This window comes from Lathyrus oleraceus, chromosome 7, assembly GCF_024323335.1.
Source record: "Lathyrus oleraceus cultivar Zhongwan6 chromosome 7, CAAS_Psat_ZW6_1.0, whole genome shotgun sequence".
Lineage (NCBI taxonomy): Eukaryota > Viridiplantae > Streptophyta > Magnoliopsida > Fabales > Fabaceae > Lathyrus > Lathyrus oleraceus.
Genome location: NC_066585.1, coordinates 99,948,344 through 99,970,189, shown reverse-complemented (window position 1 = coordinate 99,970,189; position 21,846 = coordinate 99,948,344). Strand labels below are relative to the sequence as shown.

General features: G+C 38.7%; 1 protein-coding gene across 3 annotated transcripts; it reads right to left on the bottom strand.

Moving 5' to 3' along the window:
- Nucleotides 1-18,955: 18,955 nt before the first annotated feature.
- LOC127106723 (uncharacterized) lies at nucleotides 18,956-21,633 on the bottom strand. Of its 3 annotated transcripts, XR_007795473.1 has the most exons (5): nucleotides 21,361-21,596; nucleotides 20,788-20,919; nucleotides 20,035-20,445; nucleotides 19,367-19,782; nucleotides 18,956-19,275 (listed from the first exon to the last, which is right to left on the bottom strand). XR_007795473.1 is itself a non-coding variant. In XM_051044026.1 (4 exons), the coding sequence occupies exons 1-4, from the start codon at nucleotides 21,495-21,497 to the stop codon at nucleotides 19,644-19,646; spliced, it is 810 nt and encodes a 269-aa protein (XP_050899983.1). In that variant the 5' UTR covers nucleotides 21,498-21,633; the 3' UTR covers nucleotides 19,247-19,643. The 3 variants fall into 3 exon arrangements, 2 of the variants coding, with proteins under 2 accessions (XP_050899983.1, XP_050899982.1); XM_051044026.1 differs by having other exon boundaries at nucleotides 19,247-19,782; nucleotides 20,035-20,436; nucleotides 21,361-21,633; XM_051044025.1 differs by having other exon boundaries at nucleotides 19,247-19,782.
- Between the last annotated feature and the right edge of the window lie 213 nt (nucleotides 21,634-21,846).

Here is a 21,846-nt window from a genome sequence, read left to right as displayed (position 1 = left end):
TGAGCGTGGATCCCGTCGAGTACGACGGACGTGAGGGGTGCTAATACCTTCCCCTTGCGTAACCGACTCCCGATCCTTGTAATCTCCGGTCGTAAGACCATTTCCTATCCAGGTTTACTTCGAGCGTTTCCTTTCCCTCTTTTGGGATAAATAACGCACGGTGGTGGCTCTGTTTGTTTGTTTTTCCCGCCGGTTGTTTTTCGCGGATGCGACACGTTGCAGAAGATCATGATAACAACCAAACGGGCGAATGGCAACACCAAAAGCTTGACGCCATTTATGACGACGAACCTCTAGGGTTCGAAAAAGATCCAGTGTCAACTAACGAGAAGATGGTGGCGCAGGATCCATTAGAAGAAATAAACTTAGGAGTGGGGGCAGAAAATAGACCAACCTACATAAGCACAAAAATGGAGCCCCAGTTTAAGGTCAAAATAGTCCGGTTGCTGAAAGAGTTCAAAGACTACTTCGCATGGGATTACGACGAGATGCCTGGTCTAGACAGAAGTTTGGTCGAACTGCAGCTACCAATAATGGAAGGAAAGAAGCCAGTAAAGCAGACTCCACGACGCTTCGCACCAGAAATTCTGTCGAAAATAAAAGAAGAGGTCGAAAGACTTCTAAAATGCAAGTTCATTCGCACAACCAGGTATGTCGAATGGATTACAAATATTGTTCCTGTAGTTAAGAAAAATGGCAAACTTAGGGTATGCATTGATTTTCGAGACTTAAATTCAGCTACCTCAAAGGATGAATATCCCATGCCAGTGGCAGAAATGCTTATAGATTCTGCAGCAGGCCATGAGTATCTAAGTATGCTAGACGGATACTCTGGCTATAATCAAATTTTTATCGCTGAAGAGGATGTTCCTAAAACAGCTTTCCGTTGTCCTTGAGCAATAGGAACATACGAATGGGTAGTAATGCCTTTTGGCTTAAAGAACGCTGGAGCAACTTACCAACGGGCTATGAATTCCATTTTTCATGACTTTATTGAAACTTTCATGCAAGTGTATATTGACGATATTATGATCAAGTCTGTTTCAGGAAAAAGTCATATAGATCATCTTCGACAATCCTTTGAAAGGATGAGGAAGTTTGGTTTAAAAATGAATCCACTTAAATGTGCTTTTGGTGTGCAGACGGGTGATTTCTTAGGTTTTGTGGTCCACAAGAAGGGGATCGAAATAAATGAAAACAAAGCCAAAGCCATAATGGAGGCGAAAGCGCCATCAACGAAAAAGGGGTTGCAGTCTCTGCTAGGAAAAATCAACTTTCTCAGAAGATTTATCTCCAACCTTAGTGGAAAAACGCAAGCTTTCTCTCCTCTACTTCGACTAAAAAAGGAAGACTTTGCATGGGGGCAAGAACAACAAGCTGCCTTTGACAAAATCAAGGAATACCTGGCTAGTCCTCCAATTCTAATGTCTCCTTGTAGAAAAAGAAGTATGAGATTGTACATTTCGGCATCAGACAAAACATTAGGAAGTATGTTGTGCCAAGAAGATGAGAATGGCGTCGAAAGGGCCATCTATTATCTCAGCAGAGTCCTAAATGATGTTGAAACTAGATATAGTATTATAGAAAAACTATGTTTATGTGTATATTTCTCTTGTATGAAATTAAAGCATTATATAAAGCCTGTTGATGTGTACATTTCTTCCCATTTCGACGTAATAAAATATATGTTATCTAAATCTATTTTACATAGTCGAATTAGAAAATGAGCTTTAGCATTAACAGAATATTCCTTGAAATATTTGCCTTTAAAGGCTGTGAAAGGACAAGTGGTTGCAGATTTTATAGCTGACCACTCTATAGATGAGAATGTAGAGTATGTCGAATTAGAACCATGGAAATTGTATTTCGACGGTTCCAGTCATAAGAACGGAACTGGTGTTGGGATGTTGATTATTTCTCCTAACAAAATTCCAACAAAATTCAAGTACAAAGTGGAAAGTCAGTGTTCAAATAATGAAGCAGAATATGAAGCTTTGATTGCTGGACTTGAAATCTTGTTGAAAATGGGGGCAACAAGAGTCGAAATAATGGGTGACTCTGAACTGGTGATAAAGCAGTTGAGTAAAAAATATAAATGTGTGAAAGAAAATTTAATCATGTACTTTGTGATAGCCAATAGACTTCTCAAGGAATTCGACAATGTGGCCTTTAGGCACATTCCCAGGCTGGAGAATTAAGAGGCGAATGATCTTGCTCAACTAGCGTCTGGATACAAGGTGTCGAAGGAAAAGTTAGAAGAGGCTATTGAAGTCGGAGGAAGAGTCATATCCACCAAGTTGTCCCTATTGGATTTGGAGTCAATAAGATTAGGATACGGTGACAAAGAAAATTTTGAGATATTCAATATAGATGATTCAGGAATTGTAGATTGGAGAAAGCATATAAAGAATTATCTACAAGACCCAAATCAGAAAGCAGAAAGAAAGGTAAAATACAGAGCTTTAAGTTATGTACTTTTTGGAAACGAAATGTTCAAGAAGACTGCAGAAGGAGTCTTGTTGAAATGCTTAGGTGAAGATGAAGCCTACATAGCTTTGTCGAATGTGCACAGGGGAGCGTGTGGCGCACACCAAGCAGGTCATAAAATGAAATGGTTATTATTTCGACAAGGAATGTATTGGCCAATAATGCTGAAGGACTGTGTCGAATTTGCAAAAGGATGTCAGGAATGTCAAGTACATGTAGGCATACCCCATGTTCCTGCAAGTGAGTTGCATTTAATTATAAAGCCTTGGCCATTTAGAGGTTGGGCTTTAGACTTGATTGGTGAAATTCGACCAGCCTCTTCAAAAGGGCAAAAGTACATTTTGGTGGGGATAGACTATTTCACTAAGTGGATTGAAGCTACACCATTGGTAAATGTGGATCAAGAAGCAGTTATAGATTTTATCCAAAAGTACATAATCTACAGATTTGGGATACCTGAAACAATAACAACAGATCAAGGATCTGTGTTCACTGGTAAAAATATGCAGAAATTTGCACAGGAAACAGGGTTTAAACTCCTTACTTCGACACCTTACTATGCTCAAGCCAAAGGGCAAGTTGAAACAGCCAACAAGGTAGTGATAAATTTGATCAAGAAGCATGTGGGGAAAAAACCTAGAAACTGGCATAAAACTTTGGATCAAGTTTTATGGGCTTGTCGAACGTCTCCAAAAGAAGCAACAAATTCGACTCCATTTAAGTTGACCTACGGACATGATGCAGTTTTACCAGTCGAAATATATTTGCAGTCAGTTAGAGTGCAAAGGCATCATGAAATCCAATCAGATATATATTGGAGTATGATGATGGACGAATTAGTTGATCTAGACGAAGAAAGGTTGCGTGCGCTGGATTTAATAAAGAGACAAAAAGAAAGAGTCGAAAAGTTTTACAATAAGAAAGTAAAATTCAAGACCTTCTTAATTGGTGATCTTGTTTGGAAAGTAATCCTCCCTATGGATCGAAAAGATAAGTTAATGGGAAAATGGTCTCCTAAGTGGGAAGGACCTTTCCAGATTGTGAGAAGTTTTTCAAATGGCGCGTATGAGATTGAAGAAATAGGGAAAGATGAAAGAATCCTAAAGATAAATGGCAAGTATTTGAAAAAATATCAGCCAATATTGCAGGAAGTAAAAATAACAGTAGAACAATTGTAAACATAATTGTGATAGCTTTGCCAAATAAAAAGGGCACTAAAGTTATTACAAAGAAAGCCTCAAAGGGCTGAGAATTGTTAAATTAATTCGACTACAAATTGATACTGGCAAAAGTTTCTTTCAACGTGGCAAATTTCTTCCTCTGAAACTGGAGTCGATGATCACAAAGACTTTTGTGAGTGGAAAGAGTCTCAATCTCTTGACTAAGTTGCTGGGCCTTCTCTGCATGTCGAATACCCACCCTCAGTTCGTCGTCAATCTCATTCTGCTTAGGTTGTTGTATGGATGCTTTACGTTTTTTCTCTTGGGAGATCTTTTCTTGAAGTGCTGCTATCTGTTTCTCCCATTTTTGGATATTATCATCACAAGCAGCAACTTCTTTGACGTAAGTTTCAGAAAGCTGCTGCAACTTTGAAACTTTGTCAGTCGAAGTCGCAACAACATCCCATTCAGCAGTTTGAGTTTCAGATTTTGAGGAGATTTGCTGGGAAAGATCTCTTTGACGATGAAGGTCTGCAGTCGCCAAGTCAATAAGGGTCAATAAGGGTCTGCAGTCGCTTTAGCATCGATCAAGTCTTGAACTTTATGTTGCAGAGCTCGGCATCTTTCTGTATGGTGGCCTGGTGCCCCAGAATGAAAGTCACATCGGACGTTTGCATCATATCCAGGAGGTAAAACTGTTGGAGGAGCCATGGTACGCAATTCAACAAACCCTAACCGGAGTAGTTTGGGCAATAATTCGGCGTACGTCATGGGCAACAGGTCAAATCTTCTATCAGGCTGCAACCTTTGCCTCTGCTGATAAGGACGTTGCTGCTGTTGCTGCTGTTGTTGCGGTTGTTGTTGAACTCTCTGTTGTTGTTGTGGACGAGGTTGAGGTGCAGGAATAGTCACTGCAGCCACTGGACGATACTGATCTCTGTTTGCATTGGCTCTGTACACACCCCCTCTGTGTTGTACAGCATTGGTCTCTCCTTCTCTACGGCGAGGTGCCCCAGAGAAGGGTTTCTTCGAGGACGACGAAGAACCTGCGTCATGAATCCTCCCAGCTTTGATTAAACTTTATGTTCTCTCGCCACAGATGACGACGTCAGAAAAACTTCCGAATGGGCAGCTTCCCATCCGGTCCATATATACACCTTGCAGAGTACTGATGAACATGTCAGTCAACTCCCTTTCCAGCATAGGGGGTTGAACTCTCGCAGCTAGTTCACGCCACCTCTGGGCGTACTCCTTAAAGCTTTCATTATTCTTCTGACAAAGACTCTGCAGCTGAGTCCTGGTCGGAGCCATGTCCATGTTATGCTTATACTGTCTGAGGAACGCTTCTCCCAGATCTCTCCAGCATCTGATTGAATCCCGCTTCAATTCCATATACCAATCCAAAGACGCCCCAGATAGGCTGTCTTGGAAAAAAATACATCCACATCTTCTCGTCATCAGTGTATGCGGAGAGTTTTCTGTAGTATGCCTGCACATGGGTGCGAGGGCAGGAGGTACCGTTGTATTTATCAAATGACGGTGCCTTGAATTTGTGCGGGATTCTCAGACCTTCAACTAATCCCATGTTTGTAACATCAAAACCGAGGGAGTTTTGACATTCCATTGCCCGGATCTTCTCAGCAAGGGCCTCAACTTTACGATCTCTCGCATCATTTCTGCCCAAAATGTCTTCGTCTTCACTGAGTAAGGTAAACATATCCTCTTGTCTGTCAACAATCGGAATTCTGTTACGGGCCGGAGCATGGATGACTCTGGCATTAGCAGCATCTGGAGCAATTGGTTGACCATTAACTCGAATACCCCTCAACTCTTCACCTTCAGCATAGTTGTTGACGGGAATAGCAGCAGCAGGAGTGTCAGGAACTGGATTTCCTTCTGGCAAAGCCTGGTTGGGCGGTGGGATTACAGCTTCTTGCCTCTGAACTAGGGCTCGAAGTTCTTCTTGTCCTTGCGCAACCCCTTGCATCATGTGAATGAATTGGGCCATGTTAGCCCTCATCTCAGCTAACTCGGCTTGTACTTGGTCCATATTGCGTTGATGGTTGAGTCGCGTTGAGTAGCGGTGCAGCCTTTGATCAGCTATCCTGCCTGGACACAGGAATCAAAGTGAGAAGACGGCACGAGACCACCTGTTTATGCAAAGATGATGCATGCAATGCTTGTGCAAATGCTTTGTTTTCAAGGAACCCTTAGGGTATTATTTGCAATATTTTGAATATTTAAACATTTTAATTGCTCATGGAAATATTTCATTCAATATATTGAGACAAAGAAATACAGCATTTTTGATTCATTACAAAGAGAAAAGGTAAATGACATCCTATGGATCCCTAGAAGCTCGGGATGCTGGAAGACGAGAAGTGCACAACTTCTTGATCTCTCTCTCATAGGCAGCCTCCATGTCAGCTTTCTCTTTTGCAAGTCGATCATACCTCCTCTTCCAGAATTTGGATGACTGAGGAAGCAGAGAAGTCCAAGTGTCGTTCGGATCGTCGATCACTCGGTGCTCGAGAAATTCAATCATAGCGTCCTTCTCCTTGAGCTGCTGCAGCAATTCCTCTCTTTCACGGATCCAAGCACGCAAAAGGTCTTCTTCTCTCAACTCCTCTACACGTTGGGTAGGGAGGGTTGAAGGCCCAGCCATATCCAACGGTGTAGGTCTCGGATGATCATACGGCATCAAGTAGGTAGCAGCTCTCTGTCTGACCCAAGAGGTGTATGGCTCCAAAGCAATGCAGTTCTTTGGACCCAATTCATTCCTACTCTTCTTGTGAATACTGCGCCAAGCACGGACAAATCTGGCTTTCAGGCCTTGGGGATCTTTACCCTCCTGAAAGAACACACCTTCTAACAGAATGTTATTAGGTTTATCCTTTAGGGGGAACCCAAGCTGACGACGTGCAAGAATAGGATTGTAGGTAATCCCACCACATGTGCCAAGAAGAGGCACATTAGGGAATTCACCACAATAGTCAATGATCTGGACGGTATCATACACGCGATCATACCAGGTGATATCATCATTGGTGAGAGACATGAGTCTCTGAGACCACCGTAGACATCCCTTGTTCTCCTTGAAAGCAACTGTCTGCGGCAAGTGCGAAATAAACCACTTGTACAGCAGGGGTAAACAGCAGACAATGACTCCTCCACCTTTCATATTCCTTAGGTGCAAAGAGACATAAGCATCGCCCAACAAAGTCGGGACGGGATTAAGAACTGAGAAGATCCTAATAGCGTTCATGTCCACGAACTTGTCGAAGTTGGGAAACAACACCAATCCATAGATGAGTAGCACAAATAGAGCCTCAAAGGCATCCTCACTCATGGCCTTCCCATAGAAGGTAGCTTGGGCAATGAGGAACTCAGAAGGAAAACCTTGAATTCCGCCTTTGGTAGTCAGATTAGCTCTAATCAGATCTTCATCTATATGCAACAGACTTGCAATCTCTCGAGCAGATGGAATACTCTCTAGGCCACTGAACGGCACTTGATCCAGAATTGGAATCCCAATGAGATGAGAATACTCTTCCAAAGTTGGCAACAGCTGGAAGTCCGGAAATAAGAAGCAATGATGCAACGGATCGTAGAACTGAGCCAAGGTACTCATCAACCCTTCGTCAACCTGAGTGGTGAGCAGAGGCAGAAGCTTCCCATAGCGAGCTTTGAAACCCAATGGATCTAATACATATGATGTCAGATTCCTTAACTCTTTTACGTCGGGCTGCTTAAAGCTGTACTTCTTTGTATGCCTCTTTGGTCTTTCCATGTCTGAAAATTTTGCAAAATAACCCTTTAAGTTCCTTGAAAATTTTCTTTTTCTGATGACATGAATGCGGATGAATGCGTGAATGCATGAATGCAACAAACACACTCAAGGATCAAGCAAGGCACACCACACAAAGGTCGTGGGAAAGCTCTATGTATCCTTAATATCAATCATCCATTTTGGTGGATTTAGGTTTTCACCTTATCGACACCCAAGTTCCATTGATATTAACGGTACATGAACCGGTTCAAACCTCCTTAATATCAACCAGCCGCTTTGGTGGATTTAGGTTTTACACCTGATCCAGGATCCATTGATATTAAGGTTGCCTGAACGACTCAACCACGAATCACGGGTTTGTTGAGAGTCACGAGCATGGAGTCTCGGTTAAGAACCACCCAAAGGGAGTGTACTAGGGTTTAAACCTGCCAGACATGTTCTATCAGAGGTTCCCATAGTCATCGTTCCATCTTTCGAATATTATCGGAGGAACGAATACTCGTATTCCAAGAATATTCTCAAGAGAAACTCTTATGAGTGTAGTATCGCGTAACAATCGTATCAGAACTTACATCTGAACGACCTCCGCACTACGGTCCTAAAAATAGGCCAAGATGAGTTTGGTAAACTAAGGTCCTTGGCTTCTGCGGCACATGATTGAAAGAATAATGCCCAACCACAAATAACTTGTGTGACATTATTAGTTCAACATGACCTCCACCAAGTGAATGGACTCGCAAGTCAACTGGCTAAGGAATACTCCACACCAATCAACAAGACTATGCCATTCTCCTATCCTAGAGTGCACTCGAGTTCGGGTATAGAACTCATCTCACAGATCACCAAAGCAAACAGCAATTGCATATCAAGCAATTCAAACATTACAATCAATACAGTTATCCCAAATTGTACAAAAATATGTCAAGTAACAAATAACAATATATCACAACAAGGGTGAAAAGTAGGCAATACCACCAAGGAAATTTCTCCCCAGCAGAGTCGCCACTTTTCTGTAGCGGTGTATTCGTCGCTATATGATTTATTGATTAAACCATAAGCAAAGCATACAATGAAATTTCGAGTCGCCACCGCACTTTTATTTATCCAAAGGACTGGCTAAAAAGCGAACAAAAGCCTAAGAAGTTTTACACGTAGAAAACTAATAAAAAGATCAGAGAGTCTGGGTAAGGGGTAAATTACGCAATGGGAAGGTGTTAGGCACCCACTACGTCCTAGGTACTCCTAGGGAGCCCTTTTCACACTTGTTGTAATAAATTGTTATTTGTTATGACATAAACATTGTGCAAACATGATTGGGATGATGAGACAAGAATATACAATTTTATCATTGGGTTTGAACGGATGAATCCGTTGCCTACGTACCTTCCATCAAAGGTAAGGATCAAAACGCCGTAGTTCGGCTAAAAGATTTCCAAAAGTTGGTGGATTCAATTTTAAACAATAGCACCGAGGCTTTTCATTATCAATGGGAGAAAACTCGACCAAGACCAACATCCACCATGTGAGGATAGCTTCGACGCACTAGAGGGGTTAACCCTGTTTTCAGTACGGAAGTCTTATAGTCGACTCACTAAGGATAGGTAAGATTTACATCAACCACAATGATAATTGAAACCTATGGCTAATGCGTGAAAAGATTAACAATGGACAGAGCCAAAACAAGTGAATGGGTGAAGTTAATTGATTGATTATGAAAGTAGAGTCAAAGTATGATTAAGATTGATTTGAAAGAAGTATTATGAAATGAAGTTTGAAAAAAGTCAAGGACTTGGGGTCCAGGTTTTTAGTTAAAAAGCATGAAGATGTTTGCACAACATTTATGTCAAGTTTGAAAAGTAAAGTGTGAAAAGTCTAGGACATAATGGGGATGAATGGATGAAGATGGATTGTAAAACTTCTTATAAGGTTCACCTCTTGAAATCATATAGAAGATGATTCAAGTGCGTCCTTTGGAATAAGCAATGGATAATAACAAACAAACAAGAAAGTCAACAAAAGCGGATACCGGATGCCAATCACTGGGCTTATACCAATCTCCTAAAACAGAACTGGATATCAGAAGCCACTCAATGGTCTTACACTAATCTCCTCAAACAAAGAAATAAAAGGTGGATACCGGATACCAATAGATGGATTTACACCAGTCTCCTAAAACAGAAATGGATATCAGAGGCCACTCAATGGACTTATACTAATCTCCTAAAACAAAATGAAACTTGGATACCGGATGCCAATCTGTCTGGGCTTACACCAATATCCAACATATGATCATAGGAAAGCAAATGCCAACTTGCAGGGACTTACAATTGCATCCTCACATAAACAAACAAAAGCAAGACATGGATGTCAGATGCCAATCTGTCTGGGCTTACTCTAACCTCCACAGTATGGTCCTAGGAATACAAATGCCAACTTGCAGGGACTTACAGTTGTATCCTCACATACACAACAAACAGAGCAACATGTGATCATAGGAAAGCAAATGCCAACTTACAGGGACTTACAATTGCAACCTCACATACAATCAAACAAACCAAATTATGATCACAGGAAAACAAATGCCAACTTACAGGGACTTATAATTGCATCCTCACATACAAACAAAGCAGCAACAGAAGATATGAGTGACCAAAGAGGTCCTACACTCTATCCTTCCATATCATAGGAACAATGGCCAAAGAAATGGACTTACAATTGTCCTCAATGGGTAAACAACAATGATAATGTCACACAGACAAATGAGATGATCATGCACTAATGGGCAATTAATGATGATAAATGCATAAAGCATACAAGCAGACATGTGCATATGAAGCAATCAATCAATCAATGAAGATCAAACGGCACACTCTATAACCAAACAAGGAGGCTCATACAAGAGGGTTAGGCACTGAGGCCAACTGGAATAGGGTCAAAGGGTTGCTCTTAACCTTGCCATTGAGAGGCTAAGGTGAAGCAGATGAAAGGAGATGAGGGGTGTGCCTCATTGCTCTTATCCCTGGTCAGGGAGAGCATTTGAATATCAGAAGGTGTGGGAGTTCAGAAAGTAGGAACTCTTTCCACATTAGACTCTATAGATCTTGGGTTTTGATCTCAATGCTACAACCATGTAATGGGAGCAAGGAGAAGACTCACAGAATAGTAGGAGATAGGTGGCTTATCTCTTTGATCTACCAATTGCCTTATTTGAAGGACTTTTCCTGCTTGGGGACAAAATTAAACACACACAAGCATTGCCTCTTAAGGAGGACTTCAGACAGTTGCCTGGCCAAGTAACAGGCCAGGTCTTCCAGACTACATGAAGAAAAAGAAATTATACCTCAAAGCAAATTGCTAAATAGCAAAGCAAAGCAAGTTCAAAGAACTAAGCAACTAATGGTACCTGAAATAGTCAAACAAATCAGTACACAGTTCAACAGTTAAAGCAAAAGGAGGATAGAATTAACAGTCAACATAATCAGATGAATGTGCAAAGCACAAGACTCAAATCATATGAGTCAAGCCACCTAAAAAACAAAGAGGTTAGCTCATGATAAACAATCAAGCTCAATCACATTATAATGATTTCTTTGAAGCACTTGTTGCTTAACCTGAAAACAATGAACTCAAACATAAGCAACAGGACCACTAGGACAAGCCTAGGGTCAAAATGAGATGAGAAAGTCAAAACAGCAAGGGATAGTCAACCAAAATCAAGTTTAAACATTTAAGAAGCAAACGCAATTGGTCCCACATTCATATCATTCATCATCATGATTTCATAAGCAAAAGAAGTCAAAGCATGGCAAATGAAAGCTCATAGAAGTCAACAGCAAGACTTGAATCAAAAGCAATCATAAACAATTCCAAAAATCATCAAATAATTCATGATCAATCCTAATCCATAACATGACATGCATATAAAATTTCAGCTCAATTGGATCATGGGAAGATGGTCAATTAAAATCAGAAAGTCAAAACAATTTCAAGCATGCCCAAAGAAGTCAAACAAACATGTATCAACTTCAAAAAATCATAACTCAGTGATAACATATGAGAAATGAATGGGATCAACCCCATGGCAAAGCTTAAGATGTCTAGTATGCACATGTAAAATTCCATGATCATCCAATAAAGTATGAGAATTTCACAAATGGAATGACAAGATGTGTCACACAAAGTCAACATTTGACTAGACAGGGGAGAAAAATCTCAAACAATTAGGAAATGGCACAAATAAATCCAAGAAAAATCACAAGTGAAGTAGACATATAAAAGTAGGTTCATGCAAAATTTCACATCAATTGGAGGTCAGGAAGCATGGTATCAAAAATCATGAAGTTGCACAACATTGGTGTGACACAAATTGTCACACCCTAATTCAAAAATTCATAACTCAATGACCAGATAAGATAAATTCATGAACTCTACATCAAAAATCACCATGGATGAGTCTAGTTTGCGTACAAAAAATTTCAGGGCCATTGGATATATCATCATCATTTCACAAAAGATTTGGCAAGATGTACAAAATAATGACACATGAACAAAACCCTAATACCATTAAACATTCGACCATCCAAAAAATCAGCAAAAATTATGATAAAAAAGTAGAGATTCAAATGAACAATATGCAAAAAATTTCATGAATTTTGGATTTGAATTGAAGATGTTATGAATTTTGCAAAATGTTGAATCAAAATGAAATAAATAAACAAAGTAAACATGGATTGATAAGTCAAATGGTTGACCGGTGGCACAATGGTAAATATGGGGCTCATTAATCAAAACGGTGCGCTTAAGCAAAGGGTCACGAAATGTTTTGATTGGTTGAGGGCAATGGAACAGTATACAGCAACAAGCAAATACGTGAAAAACCAAATTTCTGGAAATGATTTAGGGTTTATGCACAGCAACAGTGAAGCTTCATCACTTCCATTCAATCGAAAAAATCAAAATGCCCAGAACATCAAATCAAGCATGGCATTCGAATCAGCAAGCATCATACATACATAATCCAACCATAGATTTCATTAAATCATCACAATCAAAACAAATCGAGCAAGAACATGTTCATGTAGTAAACTTCAAATCCATGTAAATCAGTGAATACTCAATCATTTCATGCAATCCATAGCTCATTAGAATCAGCATCAAAAGATCTATCCTAAGCACCTTATGATTTTGGAAAAAAAAAGGGTCGAAAACTTACTTGTATTTGAAGAAAAGAGTGAAACAGTTGTTATTTTGGTGATGTAGGCTCAAACAGATGAAGATTATGGTTGGTATTGATGGATACTTGAAGAAGTTTAGCTCAAACAACTCAAATCCAACTTGAATCGAAACTTGCCATGGCTGAACTTTGAGAAAACAGATCAAGAAAGTGAGCTTCCAGTTGGTGAATGGTGCTTCAAATAGCTTCCAAATGATGGCCAGATGATGAATCAACAAAGGATGCTCGAGCTCTTTGGAGGTTTTGGTCAGAAATTGCAAAATGTGAAAATGGAAATTGAGAGAGAATGAGAGAATTCTGTTTGATTCCTGGCTGTTGCTAGGGTTGAAATGACAGAAAATAAGGTTATATACATCTGTTTAACATTGGCTAATGGAGTACTAAACATGATTAGCTCAAAATGAAGCATTTTGCCCTTTTGCTAATTTTGAACCAAATGCACATGGAGGGTGTGGTTCTGCCCGAGTTTGGGCCTTGGGCAAGTGTCAAATGTCATTCCAAACAAGTTCCAAATGGCCAAAATGCTTAAAAGTGGTTATTTCAAAAAGTCATTTTTGCACCATACTTGAATTTAATTAGTGCAAGTCCAAAAAGGCCATTTTGAATGGTGAAGTTTTGGTGAATGAAGATGACATTTTTGGAAAGAGGGGCTCAAATAGGACTTGTAGGAAAAAACCCCACCAAATTTGGCCAAATGGTTTGAGAGATATGGCCTTTTGAAGTTCACAAATTTTTGAAATTGAATTGATCATAACTTGCCAACCATACATGGGAATTGAGTGTTCTTGGACTTTTTGGAAATGGGAGAACAAGATCTTCAACTTTCATGTTGGGCAAAAATTCATTTGAATCTTGTATCATGATGCAAGTTTAAGATCAAGAAGTTTCCATTTTTGGCAAATTTGAATTACAGGTCAACTTTCTATTTCTGGAAATTTCCTATCTGACTTTATTTTCTTCACTGTGGATGCTTGACATGATATATGAAGCTTATATAGACATGAATGAGACCTCTCAGACCAAATCCCATCCTCAAACCACTGATTAAATGGACAGTTGACCAAGTTTGACTTTCTAGGGTTTCTGACTGATTGTGCATTGAATGATGACCTCTGAGCATCCAATCTTTGACCTAAACACTTCAAATGGATCCCCAAGTCATGTGAACATGTTGGACCAACCCTAGGGCCTTGGCTCCTTGAGAATTGTGCTTGCTTGCTTGGTTGACTGATCTCCTGATCAATTTGACCTAATTCTCTTGATTTGCTTGCACTTGAGGCAACTGGGACAATGCAATGCTATGCAGTGGACCATGATATGCTATGACCTAATATGAAAATGTATGTACAATGATAGGTGTAAATTTGAGGTGCTACAAGTACTTGCAGAATCCTTCCTAGTTGATTTAACAATGGATCTTTGGGAAAGACCTTTGTGATTTTCTTCTTCTTCTGGGGAAGGGGATGAGCTCTGGAGATTCGTCACTTACTCTTAGGAACGTCCTCTTCTCTCCCTCTTCACTCTTTCTCTTTTGGACTGATGAGGGTTTTCGACTTACCTAGTCATGCAGACCAAAGCCAATTAGTTTCTTAAAAGGGAAAAGAATAAATGAAAAGAGTGAGTTTTGTACCTTTGTCGAAGGTTTCTTAGCAGCATTGGGCGACGCTTCGACAGAAGTTTTCTTGGCAGGAATCCTCACGGCTAAGGAAAGAAAGGAGATTCAAAAACAAATATAAGAGATACATGATAGTACAGTTAGAATAACAAAGGAAAAATCATGTTTTCTGTGAACCTTCAAGAGTGGGATCTTCCACGCGAACGTGTTCTATTCCAATGAAGGTGTCCTTGGTATTCGTCCAGATGATACTTAGTCGGAACCACACGCTCAGCAGGTTTTTTGTATTGTTGACGAAGAATTTTCATATAGTCCCCACAAACAAACCAATCTGGAAATGGAGGGCTAAATGCCACGCCAAATTCAGCAGTTGGCAGGGAGGAAATTTTGGTGGATGACAATTGAAAGCCAGGTCATAGCGCGCCTCTGGTCGAAGATTTGAAGGCAATGACAATTTTTCAAACTTCTCCGTCAATTTACGTTTTAATTCTGCCGCTGCTTCGTGTATGGTTCGACTAAGATCATCAGGTCTATACGCAGTTTCGAAATATTTTTGAAATTTTTGTATTTCTCTAATGTGTCTTTGAATACCTTTTTTGGTCCGATCCTGCACAAAAGCAAAAGCATTTGTTAAATGCATAGTGAAAGCTGCTACGTCAAAAAATCTGTTGGAATAATAATCTTCCCACCATTCATCAAACTCTGGAGTACATAGAAAAGATGGTCGAAAGATCACTGGTCGAATGTCAAGAAAGTCATCAGTCAGTTTCTTCGACAATTCTCTGCTCTCATCTTCAGTATGAAGGTTTGTAGAAAATGGTGGACCCTTTCTTGGGGAATATGGGTCGAGGCTTTATTTGGATCAAGCCAAACTGCCTAGCAACAAGATTGGGTTGATAGACTATCAAAGCTATCTAGGTTTTAGTGGCGTTACGATAAGAAAAAAGGAGCCTAGGGGTTAAAATGATTCCCAAACATTCAGAAATATATTTTCATCCTTCTGCATTTCCAATGGCAGTTGTTGGGTAAACCATTTAGGTCCAATTTTTCTATCAGCAAAAGGTTCCATGGTCGAAGTAAACTGATACCTTTTGGCAAACATCATGACATAACTTTTGAAAGCTTGTCGAAGGCTAATCCCTTCATCAGTTGGCGTCAGTTGCACCAACCTTGGCCATTCGACAGTCCTGCCTTTCACTTCTTCTTCATCCACCTCTGGCTCTACAGGGAGAGAAGCTTCAAATGTGGCATTAAGCCATAATTGTAAAAGCCAGAAAGGTCCTGATAAATTGATTTTACCTTGAGTTTTGATGGTTTTCAAAAGATGTACGCTCTCACTCAGAGATTCGTAAAGGTTCGCCAAAATCATTTCACTCAAACATAGTTTGGTGCCTGCGTGAAGCTGATTGGCCATGGTGATGAATCTCTTGGCAACCTGGAGGGAACGAGAGCATAACACATATTTGGATAGCCACAGAGTCAAAAAGGCTATGTGTTCGACATCCGAAACTTCCGTGGTACTCTTGTCATGATAGTAAGACGTAAATAAAGAGTATGGGGCGAGGCTAGTGTCGAAAGCGATGGTATCTCCGTTTAGGATAGTAGGGTCGAAATCTATCCCATTGGGGTGAAGGCCAACGATGGTTGCTGCGTCGAAAAGAGTGGGCGTAACCATCCCACAAGGAAGGTGAAAGGTGTTGTAGGTACTGTCCCGGAAGTAAAGGGAAGCCAAAAGCATATTGGGACAAATATTGGGTCCTGCTCTCGACAACTAGATAAGTTCGAAAATACCTACTTCTTTTCAGAAATTCCCTTTAATCTTTTCAACTTTATTTAGCCAAGATAAGTAGTCTGAAGGGTCTTTCGACCATGGACAAGTTCTAAATATCCTGGTATAATTCAAATAAGTTAAGTTCAACTCTCCGTCATCAGTCGAACTCGATGGGTCTTTTTGTTCTACCATTTTCTCTTTAGGTTGGGGTTTCACTCCAGCACCTATGGGTTTAGTATGGAAATAGGTTGGAAAAAATTCTTTTAAACGATCTGTTTTAATCTCTGGATTCGGAAGTGGACCTAACATAGCATGACAGTTTCCAGAAATAAGAACAGGAACCAATACCTGAGATTTGTAGATACATTCTTTTTCTCTCTCATTTGGAGGTTCAGGAACATATTGCTGGTTTCCAATAGTCATTGGTCCCTTCAAATCATGCGCAGGAGAAAGAGTTGAATCCTGATTCTTCTTGGAATGTTTACTGCTGGAAGGTTTGTGAGGAGCCATTGTTGGGAAGAATAAAGGAATTTTTCTCAGGAAAGTTGAAAGTTGAAGAAATGGGTATGAAGAAAAAGTTCTGAAGCATTGAAAGAGTTTCAGAGAAAATGGTTTATGGGTATTTATAGAAGGAAGATGATAAAATGCTTTGAAATGTTAATGATGATCGTGGACACGTGGCCGGTTTTTATGGTGATATTGAAGAGGTGGAAGTGGAAAAGAGGCCATGATGTTAGGAAATGATGGAGGTAGAGTTTGAACGTGGGCTAGACGTGACATCTTGGAGAAAGTATAATGATGAATCTGTATTGGAAATTGAGATTACAAAAACTTGGGAATAATGAAATTAAATGACATGGCATCAAAACACTGGTTGACAACAAATGACTGTTTCTCCAAAACAGTCGAAACATCTTTGCTGGGGGCAACTTGTATACGTGTGTTTTTGACGCCATGAGATTAGTATGCATAATGGTTCTTTCGACAAATGACGCCATGGAATTAACAGTTTAATTGATAAAGTGTTGTTCGACACTTCGACAAAATAATGGTTCGACATTTCGACAAGATATTTGCAGAAGGAAAGACGTCTTTGACAGGCATGATGTTATTTCGACCATTCGACAGAGTCTGGAGAGAGACGTCATTTCGACGTAAAGTGTAATTTCAAATTCAAAAGAGTTGTGACGTTTGGCAAAAGACGCGTGGAAGCATCTGGCGAAAGGAAGAAAGCCAAGTGTCACAGTTTTAGGATTTGTTCGTTAGTAACAATTATTTTGTTTGTATATAAATAGGATAGTTGTTATCAGAAAAGGTGTGTGAAAACTTGTACAAAATTCCTGTAAAATACTCAAAGTACCCGTGTGAGAGAAAAGAGTCATATTTGGAACATGTACGTGTAAACAAACACCAATTCTTTCAAAGTTTTATCTTATAAAAATTCAAAGTTATTTACCAATTTTCCTGTTTATTTACCAGTCATTTTCTTTCTGCATTTCTTTTTCGACACTTTGTGCTTCGCCAGTTATATTCTGCCATTTATCTTAATCTTGTTAAGTTTACTTTTATTTAAACGTTTGTAATCAATATCTTTCGACATGAAAGACTTAGTAAACCTAATGAAAGATACGAAAGTTGTTCTAGAGATTTACAAAGTTATTTAGATTTGCACATGTCCTAGGATTTGTGTGGTTGATCCTGCAAGTAACCCAATTCGACAAGTTTTGGAAAACCAGAGGTTGTTCGCCAAATTCAACCGCGAACAGACATACAATAATGCAACAACAACGATTATGGTTCCACTTCTAACCATAACCAACAATGCAATACAGCATTCAACAATAGTCCCCACTTCTGAACAACACACCTCAACATAACATATACAATTATATTCGCATCATATAATTGTATTCACACACAACAACTCATACACATGATCATAATTCAACACATACAATCATGTAAATTAATTCAATTATCACTTAATCATAATAACAATTCACCTTAATTAATTAATCACACTAATTATCCTAAAACAGTAGTTAAATATAAACTACACGAGAAAACAACATCAAAAACTGGACTAACCACTCAAAAACGAGTCCTTACAGTATGACGGTGAGGTCATCATTTAAGTGACGGTCGTCACCACCCCCTTCATAACCGACATAAGGATCCATGCCTGGACACCATGACGGACTCCCCGTCACCTTGCTGACGACCGTCAGTCAACCCAGATGCATAACGGATAGTCCGTCACGCTGTTGCAGAATGCAGTTTCTGCAATTTTTACCATAGAAGCTCATTTAAAGCTTTGATTCCAACCCCAGCATCCCAAATTGCACATAAATCAATTGATACAAACCATATAGTGATCAATTGGCCACATACTCATCAATCAACATATGATTTTATCAATTATTCACGAATTTAAGAATATGTTCATAATTCAAATACACAACAATGCGGAAACAGATGACTCAGTCTTTTAAAAATATCTCTAACGCGTTCCCAATTCAATCGTTCAGACCAGTTCGATTTTTAAAACCCTGGTTGAAAATGTGTTTACTTTCTAAATATAAAATCCTAAGGATATTTTATCGTGAGAATTGTAAAACTGAAAATTAGTGTTATATAAAATCTCAAAGACATTTTAACGTGAAAATTGTGAAGCTGAAAATTGAAGTGCCGGAGAAAACATGCATTCTTATATAGAAAATGAAACATTACCTAGAGATAATACATTTTTTAAAATAATAACACCATTTTTTGTGTGAGTATTTTCATTATTTTTAGAAAGTGATTACTTTAGAGAGTCTAGAATATTAGTACTAAATAAAATTAATACAAATTTTTGGAGAAAAAAAACAAAACAAAAAAGACAAATATTTGCACAAAATAAACAAAAAAAATTGACCCCTAGCTTTAGAAAGTGTCAATTTGATCCTTCAACTTTACTGTGTTAATACATAATGGCTCTTTTCATCCACCGTAACTCTATGTGGTTGTGATTAGGAGTTATTGCTTAACATTCATCTATGATCATAGCATACTAGTGTCATCAACAATTAACAAACCCAATGTGATCTCTAATTCCCTTCCTCTCCAAACTCTGAAACAAAGTCTTGAAGAATTTTAACAATTTCATAACTAAACGAAGAAGATCACTAATGATGTAAGAACTCGAGTCTTCCAAAACAACACACGACAGAGATAAATCTGTAATTCAAATCAACAGAAAAGAATCATAAATAATAGATTGAACAAACAAGTATTATCCCTATTTGTAACTCTAATCACAAATCATAACCTGAGGCATGTATTGCTAATCCCTTGCCTTCAGTTTCTTGTTATGGTCAACAACATTGCACACATCTGCATTATAATTATAATAACCAGTTTGACCAAAAGCATGCTCCAGTTTGTGAAACTGAGGCCATTTGCAGTGCAAGGCTATCTTAACCTTAACCATTATTTCTGCAGCTTTGTTGCACATTGTTGGATCTTACAAGCTATTCTATCATTACAATCTTTTGTTTCTTTTCCCTCTGAGCATAGAGTGGAAAAATAGAATTGATACCAAACTTTCAGGGTAGAACAGGAAGTTCAACCTTGTCAAAGGAAAAGAAACTGACCCTTCCTTCTGTGACCAGGCAGATTTTCAACGGAATCCCCGCGCATTGTCTCTCAAGGGCTTCAATTTCATCTCTAGATGGCAGATGACCCCTGACAGATTATTCATGAAAAAACTAATTTAATAGATTTTCCAAGAACATTTACATGAGGAAAAAATAAAGGAAACTTAGAGCTAAGGATGCATTTGCATGGCTAAGAATGTAAGTCATGGTTCACTTGAACTCCTACGAGTCATGTTCTCGATTACTACATGATTTTTTGGTCAATTGTATAAAGATCACTTAACAATTAGATTTCTGAATCTAAAGTAATCATACTGATATGAAAAGAGTGTATTATTACCTAGACAAGTACAGCAGAAAATTTGGATCGCCTGGAGAAGATTTTCTAAACCTACTGTCAGGAAGATAAACATCAAAATCCGGCTTCAAATCGTTAATCTTCAAGTCACCAAATAGCTTACTGATGGAAAGGTCAAGCTTGGAACCCATGTCTACTAGTCGCGTGCTTTCTTCTGTAACTTGAAGAGCAACTTGTTTTTGAGAACCTCTAACGCTCTTCAAACTCCAAGCAACACCATGTCTCCCAATTATGTAGCCGAGAGACTTGAGATGCCTGTAAGCCTCAAACAGCTCCCAGCAACATCCACTCTTCCCGCCTGCAACCTTATCGTACATTTCTATTAGATATATACTTCTATTTTCATCGTCTACGAGATGTAAGGCTCCTACTTCCATAAGATACCTGCCAAAACTTAAAATTTAACACAAGTCTTCAAAATATTCAATTCTAACCAAAAAAAATACTCCCTCCGATCTTATTTATAAGAGAAAATTGACTTTTTAGATTCATTAAATAATCAATGTATCTGATCAATGAATCTAAAAAGTAAATTTTCTCTTATAAATAGGACCGGAGGTAGTACATCACAAAATCCTCTTTGGCTATTTTATCCGCTAACATGTAATGAAATCTCAGTACATACATTTTCTTCTCACAAAATGCATATCACCTTTGTAACACATTATTTACAAAAAGTTGTAGCTTTAAGGATTGCGAGACTCTTCTATTATAAAAAGATGGCATATCACCTACAAAGTCTCCTCGATTGAAGTATAAATCTTTCCACTGCGAACTATTCCAGTTGATACCCACATTTTCCCACTCTTCTCAATAACCTCTGCCATTCCCATTTCTTCATTCCACCTGCCTTTTGATTTCACGTTCCTAATTAATGAAATGTAAAAAACAATTATTTTCAAAACAACACTAAATCAGGGATAAAGACGTGTATGTGTCCGTGTCACACGTGTGACTATGTTTAATTTATTCATTTTTTTCAAATTATTACCGGTGTCGGGATCAAATTCAGGGTGTCAGTGTTTCATAGATTTGAGTTCATCTACTAACAACCGCACTTGTGAGAGTTATAGAGAGAGCTTTCAGAAACAACGTATAGCATAATCATAAGTTGTTTTTAGCTTATTTCTATAAGCTCAAGCTGGTCAAAACAACTTAAGAAAACAGGTTTACAGCATATATGAAAACAGTTTGAGATTATTCAATGATTGGTAATGGAAATAGATAATACATAAAATAAGCACTTAAATGATACTAGAAAGTAATGTTACAAGAGCTTAATGAAGTGTTTATCCAAAAAGCACACACCTGAATTGCAATTTGGGCAAGGAACTAGATGTGAAGTGAAGGTTCTCATCATCGCTTGCATTTTGCAAAAAGACTTGATCATTATCATTATCATCACTATCTTCATTTGAAGAATATCCCCACACTTTTACTTCCATTGATCAAAAGCTGAATTTGAGAATTAGTTTTGTCGTTGGTGATTAGGCTTTGCAGAGTTTCTTTCGCTCACTTCGTTTTCCCTTCGCAAAATTCGGGTTTCTTTTCGTATTTCACTGTATGTGTGAACCGGTTGTGAGTACTGGGCCTTAGACTTGGCCCACTAAAAAATATACCAATGCTTCGTGTGTAATTGTGAATAAAATAAAATAATTTAATTAATTAATTAGTGACAAATAAATTATTTTATGTATGAATTGTGCTTTTAATTTTTTTTTTTAAAACAACGTAGAAATTTGAAGTCTGAAATACTTTTAATTAGTGTTTTATAATTGTTTTCATATTTATATT